General features: G+C 33.5%; 1 protein-coding gene across 1 annotated transcript; it reads right to left on the bottom strand.

Annotated features, from left to right (window-relative positions):
* Positions 1–1,508: 1,508 nt before the first annotated feature.
* Positions 1,509–7,116, bottom strand: LOC116115166 (E3 ubiquitin-protein ligase APD2). The gene is made up of 10 exons (XM_031401329.1): positions 6,819–7,116; positions 6,470–6,576; positions 6,261–6,386; positions 6,056–6,149; positions 4,408–4,482; positions 4,247–4,329; positions 3,752–3,898; positions 2,625–2,697; positions 2,181–2,532; positions 1,509–1,853 (listed from the first exon to the last, which is right to left on the bottom strand). The coding sequence occupies exons 1-10, from the start codon at positions 7,114–7,116 to the stop codon at positions 1,778–1,780; spliced, it is 1,431 nt and encodes a 476-aa protein (XP_031257189.1). The 3' UTR covers positions 1,509–1,777.
* Between the last annotated feature and the right edge of the window lie 2,353 nt (positions 7,117–9,469).

The following is a 9,469-nucleotide window of genomic DNA, read 5'->3' as shown; positions in this document are numbered from 1 at the left end:
TAGAGTTGAGAGTATTTTGATCGGACGGTTGAGAGAGAGGCTGTTAAGTTGTTTGATACGATTGATTAGAGGCCACGCGATCTTGGTATGCGGAGCCTCGGGTACCGGAAATAGTCTACGTGGGGACTCACGTTTCCATTCGTAATCGTGTTGTTGTGCTGGTTCCAGAAATACTGTGTATAGAACAGTGCCTAATGTAACAAATTCCACATTGAAAGCATATTGGGGAGGTTTTAGTTTATAAATAAGGGGAGTCCTTCTATCTAATAGATTAGTCTTTTGGGTGTAAAACTCCTAGTCTGTGACAAGTGGTATCAGAGCAGACCCAATCTGTCTTTCGATGTCCTGCCAAGCGCCCATGCAGGGGTGTCCACGTGTGATTATGGATCCACACGAGAGTGAAGTGAACGGGTAGATAGGGGGCCCTATCTGTGACGAGGGCATCACAGGATTGGATGAGAGAGAATGTAACAAATCCCATATTGAAAGCGTATTAGGGAGGTCTTGGGCTTATAAATGAGGGGAGTCCCTCTACTTAATAGGTTAACCTTTTGGGTGTGAAACTCCTAGTCCGTGACACTAAACCTAACTCGAAAAAGAATATATTATTTTAATGTCAGAGACGAGTCAGACCAAAAAAAGCAAAAAGTTGAATTAATTAATTTTCTGAAACCGTATTCGTTTGATTAGATTTTGATGATTACTTATTATGAAATGAAATATATAGGCCACATTGAATAAATTTGTTGAATCACTGAGATTGTTTTTGGAAATCTTATAATGAATCTTGCTCTCGGAAATATCGGTGGACAGTACACGGTAATTACTTCTTTTCTTCTCGTACAAAATTAAATAAAAAAAAAAAAAAAGTTGATTTTATGATGTATATTTAGAGGCTGCAAAGAGGGCAGTGAAGGGGGCCACTCGTTACCAATCTTGATTACCCCACTTCGCTTTGAGAAAGGCGTCTTCCACTTGTCTTCATTTTATTATTATTAATTAATTAATTCAAGGTGGCTTGGTATTTTTACTTGGGGTGGTGTTTGGAGAAACTTGCGTTTTTGACTGTCTTTATCATAATTCAAAACGAAATCGAATTTTTGTTCTCCTTCACTTTAATTATTACCTTCGGCACATGCACATACATTCATCATTTTTCTTTTCCGTCTAAAGACTGAATTAATTATGAATATATAATCATCACTTCACCGCCTCCCCTGTCTTACTCCGACGAACAAATATTATTAGAGTAATCTAGGATAAAAAATTTTATTATAGAGTGATCTAGGTTAGTATGTTAAAAAACTTGTAAAATAGTATAGATTATGATAAAATTAATCAAATTTTCCAGGATCATAACCACTAGAGTTCATACAACCATTTCTTTGCATTGAGTTGCTTTGTTTTTTCTCTTAAGGCCGCGTAAGTGGATCTCAATCTTTTTCTTTTGCCGTAATATGAACAGTAGAGCTCCAGCACTACGACGAATGCTTTGTTTGATCATCAAATGAAAGCAAAGAAGATAAAGCTACATTTTACTTTTCAAATACAGATCCAAAAATGTGCATTAATGGTATTACACAGAGGAAAGCCACCTGGAAACAAAAAAAAAAAAAAAAAAAAAATAACAATGGGCATTCCTCTGAAGTCTATGCTTTTAGACCATGTATGAATTTGAGATGATATACATTGACAAGAGGCAATGATATAGACAAGATAATCTGGCTGCAAGTTATTCAACTAGAATCTACAGGCATATCAAAGAGCTGCATATCTCTTACACCGTAAAAATCTTCCTAACCTTCTTCATATTCCTCCGACAAACAGGACATGTACCAGCAGCCTCTGCTATCCTGTAGAAAAATTAACAAAACATTTAGCCAAGTAATTTTACAAGATAAGCAACATTGTCATTCCAATATTCAGATACATTCTTTAGAGAAGAAGTCTATAATGTCTCATATGTATATTATCCTGTATTTGAACTGTACATAACATGCTAACGATTAACTTAAATGGGGAAACCTAGAGCCATTTCAAGGTTTGTCCTCATGGGGTAACAGAATAATTGGCACCAAAAACACTACTAACTCATATGCAATCTAAATCTGGTCCATGTCAAGGATGGAACAGTTTAAAGAAACTAATTTGATGTAAATGTAAGGTCAGGGAGTGGTTACCTTGTTCCACATTCAAAACAAGCTACACAATGCCCACATGGGAGGAAGAAACAGTCCCTTGGTGCATCAAAGCAAATCGCACAAAGACGGCGAGTATTATTACCGTTTTCACCATCTCTTATTGACTTCCCTTCAAGGCCAGAAGTAGCCAGAAACTCTTCAAGATCCTGCTCATCATTTGAGACAGAATCATAAGATGAACCCCAACTTGAGAGATCATCATCTTTGTATGAAAGCAAAGGTGCTCTGGCAGATTCAATATTCCCATATCGAATTCCTGCTCCATCTTCACGTGTAAATCGGAATTTGTTTAAAAAGTTGAAGGCCACCAACATGAGCAAGGTCATTCCACCTACAAGCAGGAATAGAAGAAAAGGTTAAAAAAAAAAAAAAAAAAAAATTGTATAAAAATGAATGTTATTAGAAGAAACAGTAGATATATACCTATGCCAACAACATATGTAAGCCATCTCGGTCCATATGAAACTCTAACGTACCAATCCTCACTGGTTGTGCTCTGAAGCAGCCAAAATACCACAAATATGTAAACAACCCCAAAAATTAGGAATAGAAGCATAATCAATATAGAGGGCATGGTCAGAATATATTTTACCAAGATCTTTAGCATGAAACCAGAACTAAAAAACCTAACTTTACAGGTATCCCATAGTAATCTCTTCTTTATTACTCATTTCAATTTTAAAAGTTCTGTAATACTAACCTCCCTTGAGGTTTAGCATAATCTCAAAAACCTTCTATCAGGTCTACAAAATAAAGTCAACCAATTGTCTTAGATGTTAGCTATAGAGTCCTTTCCTCCCTTGGTTATATGTTACTTTCTTTCTAATGGAAGATTGCTTCTTTCACAATTTTGGACATTGACTATCCTTGCCTAATATTTAACTTATGCAGATGTTCAACAACAAGAAACTGAGTTGATCATCCAATGCCAAATTGTTGACGTCTAAAAAATCCATACAACACCAAAAAAAAAAAAAAAAAATACACATCATTTCCACCCCAGATTAAAAAATTGGAATGATTCTGCTTCCTTGACCATTGCCCTTACATCTACCATCAACATGGGGTTTCATCCAAATTTCCATGAACTTCATTCCAGTTCCACCAACACCACATTTCCATTTCTACCACCTTTTCACTATAAATTAAACCACCATGAAGAGAAAGGTGCTAAATTCAGAGTAGTTTTCACAGATAATAAATTTATTGCTTTAGGAATCCTAAACAAGCTGAGAACAAAAAAGGTGAAGTTACTGCTCTGATTAACACCAAATAAATCTGACAGGTAGGTAATTGTTATTTTATAAGCCTCAAGGCACATCCGGGTAGTAATGCCAAACAGGGCAGACAGTTCATTGTACTACAACAAATCCACATAAGCATTAGAATTCCTCCAGATCCCTAAAGATATGAAAGTTAGATTTGTAGGTTTAACAGCTCAACTAGTAATTCGTTTTTCTAAACAGTTTTATTAACTTAGTTTAGCAGAAAAGGGGAAAGAAAGAAAATTTACAAGTGTGAGTAACTGTCCGAGAAACTAATAAACTTACCTGTTCCATACCCGGAGAGGTTAAGACAATATTGTTTCCCTTGGGAAACAAAACACTCAAACTACACAGGCCCTGAATGAAAGTACACTTGTAATAAGCTTCACTTGTATTATACAGGAAACCCCTTATTCCTAGGTTTAATTGCACCTGTAGACATAAGGATGAACAAAAATGAATAAAATAAACAGGCGAGGATGAGAAGTCATCAAGAGTTCAATTATTATTTTATCAAAGATAAAAGGCCATTAAGAAAACTTGGTCTGTTAACTGTTAAGTATTTTTGTATTGGTGAAATCTGATTATATGCATCAAGTGTCAACCAATAACAAATATATTACTTCGGAAGAAGCAAAGGATTAAGCACCACAAGGATTTTCATCTGCCAAGATGATATAAAATAAATGATATAATTTTGGATCAAATTATCCTAAAGTTTCTGCAAAAGCCAATTAGAATGAGTAAATTGCTAAAATAGGTCACGTTTTGCCCATTTACCTCCACCTCCTCTGAGTTCAAGTTACCCACTGCAACATAGTAACTTGAAGATGAGTATATGTACTGATGGATCACACCACTTCCTGTGAGGAATCAAAGGCTAACATCAGAAAAAATGATGTATACCAGCAAAAATTACATGTTTTTCACTTCTATCTCACCACGGATAACGTTCCATGATAGGGTGGTGTTGGGATATGTTGGGTCCTCAAGCCATTGAGCCAGGCCTTCATTTCCTGCAATGTGCCAGCTTCAGAATAATGAGATAAAATGCACAAATGTTATAAGTAAATAAAAAAGAGTATAGACAAATTACATAATGCAGTTGAAATTTTCATAACTAAGTAAATTTTGAGAAGAATAGAGATAAATGCATCCACTAACACATTCATGTCTAGCACTCCTATATAATTTCTTATAATCAGAAAGTAAGGGACTGTTTGTTCCCGTTTTCAGTTCCAATTTTCTTAGTTTTTTTTTTTCTTTGAAAACGTGGATTCTTTGTTGACTAACCAGTTTGTGTTTTTGTTTCTAAAATGCAAAATAGAATGGATTTTCTTTCAAAGCATTAAAGTTAGAAACACACAAAACAACTGTTGTTTTCTCTACTCCAAACTCATGAAAGGGAATGTTTGCCTAAAAATTGATAAGATGAAAAAGATTTTTAACACATGTTAACTGCTTCTCTAACATAAAATTTGTACGAAATATTCTACAAGAATAACAATTAATACATAAACATATTGACCAATTGATATTTGGTAATTGTCATAAATATTATTATAATTTTCAGAGAATTTTATATTTTTTTTTTTCAATTTTCTTTTAGCACTCTATGCGAAACAAAAATAAAAATCAAATACGTAAAATTTACATTACTGATTTTTTATAATAAATTATGATTGCCTTATTATATAATTATATATGTAAAACTATAACTTTCATTTATAACATTTTGATCTTTTAACATTTAATTCATTGATTTTCTTTCCTAACTTTACGTTTATGTATTCTTAACATGATTAACATGTAACAAGCTTAACGTAAATTAATTTAATCATGTTCAAATTTTTTTTTTTTTTTTTTTTTAATTTTAAATAGCTTAACAATGAAAAATTATCATTGTTCATAAAACGAGTTCTTTAGATATAGTCAGGGAATGTGTTTCCTCCATTTCAGTTTTCGATATCGCTTTCATAAAATGATAGTGAACACGTTTTCAAATTTTAAAAATACAAAATTAAATTTCTTATTTTCACTTCAATTCATTTTTGAAAACAAAAATACAGAAAATGCAAGTGCATGGCACCTGAGAGAATTACAAATTATGAGACATCTTGAAAAAAAAATTACAATTATTACATCTATGTTATTCCCAGGTGTTAGCTGTTTTTAAGAGGCCGATTCATGTTATCAGTTCCACAAAATCAATAATACATCATCAGGACTTATGAGTAAAGCCAAAAATATGACATCATTTACTAAGTATTTCCTCAAGCCTGGCTTCACTCATATGGCTCTGTGATTTATAACATAGCATCTTGAGTCAAAATATATCCTTATTAAAGAGAGTAAAATTAAAGATATGCAATACGCCAATACCGTAAATGATGGCTTAATGTTGTAATGTTAGTTGTTATGATGGTCTCTATTTTTATAAACACACTTAGAATTGCATGGGTCCATCACGCTTCTGTTGATACTCTAGTAGCATTTATACAAAAACTTATTGAAGAGCAAAAAGATTTATTAAAAAAAAAAAAAAAAAATTAATAATTGCAAAGTATTCTACTAAAGATTTAAGCATACCTTGGGCAATTATGAGGAAAACAGAGGAGCTTGGAGACTTTACACTGTATGTAATGTTAATTTGAGACCCTTCATTTAGGAAATGAATCCACTCCTGGTGACAGAAAAATACAAGTTGAACATCTAAATTCTAAAATTTCAAGAACAAATACAAAGCATCATTGAGGCAAAACAGTAACATGGCATTATCCAAAATCAAACTTGCCTTGTGAGAATCAGCTGGTACAGAGACACCATAACTTTCGGACCAAGTAGTTACTACATCAAGAGGTGGAGAATTATAAAACCCATATAGCTGAGGTCCAGGTTTTGTCCCTTCTAACTCTTCCACCTGATCACATAAACCAACGTAAATCACCACCACAACATCAAAAACTTGCATCACTAGAGAGGCTACAAAAAGTTGCCGCTGACCTTGATGGTCTGCACAAAAAAGGGGTTGGGTCGTATCAGAATGGATGCATTAGGACCAAGCCTTACATTTGCCGCACCATAAACTCCCAGGATTAGAGTCATTGAGACTGCAATATGTAAATTCAATCCTCATTATAATAATCAGACCACATAAACTTACAACTTACAAGAATAACCAAATGAGCAGGTCATAATTTAACAAACGGGGAAAAAATCCAGCAATTGCTGGTCAAATTATGTAACAGAAATGTAAAATTACACAATAAATAAAAAAAAAAAAAAAGAAACAGTAACCAGGACCAAATCGAACAATTGCATCAAATAAAAGACAAAATAAAAACATACTAACCGAAGAACCAAAAAGTGAGGACAACGATTATGCAAGACCAAGTGTCATCACTAATAACTGTCGATGCATCATCGAAAGCTGAAAAGTTTCCTCGATAAGCAAATCCAAAATTCTGATGCTCTAGTTCTGGCTGTCCAGATCGATGAGGATCATGATCATGATTATGATGAGTTTCCTCTTCTTCACTCACTGGTGATGAATTCAAAGAAGGAGACAATGAAGCAGCGCCTGCACCTGAAGAGTCTCTATTGGTGGAAGATCCCGAAGTAGAAGCTGAACTGTGATCTGGCTCCGCCATTCTAGAGAGCGAAAGCAGATAAGGATTAAAGAAATTGAGAATTGGATAAAATTAAAGCCCTAACCCTAACTTTAATTCAACGGGTAAAATAAAGATAACACACCTTGGCGTCTCTGTCGAAAATGGTCAGAGTCCATGAAGAGGAGAGTGAGGAACTGAAATTCACCAATCAGTCGCTTCGTCTTCGTGAGAATGGTAGTTGGCTTGGGGGACGAGTGACAGACTGAGAGTCTTATTTGAGCTGTACCTAACCTTTAGTTAGAATTAGAACTAATGACGTTGAACTTAATTAGCCAATCAGCAGCATTTTTCGGCTCATGGCTGATGGCTATGTAATATTCCTATATTCAATAATTCTCTATTTTCTGCATCCAACTTGGGCTCCGTTTGCTATATTATCTTATAGTTTTTAGAATAATCTTTAAAAAAAAGTTAAATTAGATAGGTATTACGATATAGGATTTAGAAATTAACAAAAATATCTCTTATGTTTATTTATTTACTAAACTCCTCTATAATAAAATATTAAAAGTTAACAAAAATACCCCTAACCTACTCATTAAATATGGACAGTCGATGACTACCGCCGGAGGGTGGTCGGAGTATTTTTGTAATTTCTAAAAAAAATATTTGAGGGTGTTTAGTTAAATTAACAAATTTATGAGGTTTAAAAGAACTTAAAAAATATAGAATAATATTTTGGGAATAATGACATTTTAGGCTTCGTTTGGTTCAAGATTGGGAATACTACTCTTAGTATTCCCAAAAAAGTTAAACAGTAAAATACCCAAAAACTCTCATTTTTGGGAATACTATTTTCAATATTATTCAATTTTTTTTAAACCCTCTAAATTTGTTAATTTAATTAAATACCCCTAAATATTTTTTTAAAAATTACAAAAACACCCTAACAATCCACATTTACCAGATTCTGGCCACCACTGCCGGAAAATGGCCAGAATTTGGTAGGATGGCGCACTACCGGCTGAATCTGGCCAGTAGTGCACCGATCTAGCCTTTTCCGGCCAGATCCACGGTGGATCTGGCCGGAAAAGGCCAGATCTTTGGCCGTAACAGTCGGTCACGACGATCAACAAACGGTCGTCGTTGACCATCAATGACAACCGTTTGTTGGCCGTCGTTGAGAGCAAATACGACCAAATCTGGCCGTAGATCTGGCCTTTGCTGGCCAGATCCACCGTGGATCTGGCCGGAAAAGGCCATATCGGCTCATGACCGGCAAGATCCAGCCGGTCATGAGCCGATAAGGCTACTCCGGCCACCTCCGGTGGTGGTGGCCGGCTGGGGGTATTTGAGGGTGGGTTGGGGGTGTTTTTGTTAACTTTTAATGTTTTATTATAGGGGGTATTTTGTAAAAAAACAAACATAAAGGGTATTTTATTAATTTATAAATCCTACATCGTAATACCCGCCCAATTCAACTTTTTTTTAACTTTTTAAAAAAATCTTTTCTCAAAACCTCCAAATTTTGAACCAAACGAAGCCTTACTGTTTAACTTTTTTGGGAATACTAATAATAGTATTCTCAAATGCGAAATAAACGAAGCCAAAAAGTTTTGATTCAAACTTTGGCTATTTATAAATAAAAATAAATTTTAAATTATAATAAATTATAATTTTTTTAAGTCTCGTCTTAAAGAACTTGCTTCTATATGTAATAATTGTATATATATTATAAAAACATATATGTTATGTTACATTAAATATTTAAAATAAAATAAAATATTTATTTAAAGTTGTTTGAGACAATAATTTATTTATGCTTTAGAGTTGTTATTATATCTTTTATCTTGCGGATACGTAATAAGTTGTCAACATGGACATCTTTTTGTTGAAGCTAAAATATTTTTAACTGCATATTTGGAGCTTCTTGGCACAAAACATTTGGTATTTCCGTACTATATTCATATTCAGGATTATCTCCTTCCTCTTTTTGTTTAATTCCAGTAATGATTTCTTTTTCAGTTAAAGCATACGCGACTTGTTGCTCATTTGGATGATTAAGAAAAATATTAATATCCATTTGATTAGTGTAGTGAAGTTGTCGTGTTGATCACTCAATTTTGTAATGACTCTTTAATATTCATTTTCATACTATCCTAATGCTACTAAAACAATGAATTAAAATCTTAATACTACTAAAACATGAATTAAAAATAAAAAATCAAATCAATAATTTTTTAATTAAAACAATAATTCTTATAATTACACCTCTATGAAGTTATAACCTCCTTATAATAATAAATTTAATTAGTTTCAACATTATGACTATAGGAAAGTTCTACTGGATAAGTAAATTCATTAGTTTGACGGTTTTATAATATCTTAATTA

This window comes from Pistacia vera, unplaced genomic scaffold (assembly GCF_008641045.1).
Source record: "Pistacia vera cultivar Batoury unplaced genomic scaffold, PisVer_v2 Contig732, whole genome shotgun sequence".
Classification (NCBI taxonomy): domain Eukaryota; kingdom Viridiplantae; phylum Streptophyta; class Magnoliopsida; order Sapindales; family Anacardiaceae; genus Pistacia; species Pistacia vera.
The sequence above is the reverse complement of the archived record's forward strand: the minus strand, read 5'-3'. Positions and strand labels throughout refer to the sequence as shown.

Coding starts and splice junctions, on each gene's coding strand:
- LOC116115166 (XM_031401329.1), bottom strand. CDS start 7,116: ATGGCGGAGCCAGATCACAGTTCAGCTTCTACTTCGGGATCTTCCACC. Junction 4,483..6,055: donor TTTCCTCATAATTGCCCAAG/GTATGCTTAAAT, acceptor GGCACATTGCAG/GAAATGAAGGCCTGGCTCAA. Junction 3,899..4,246: donor TGAACTCAGAGGAGGTGGAG/GTAAATGGGCAA, acceptor TTATGTCTACAG/GTGCAATTAAACCTAGGAAT.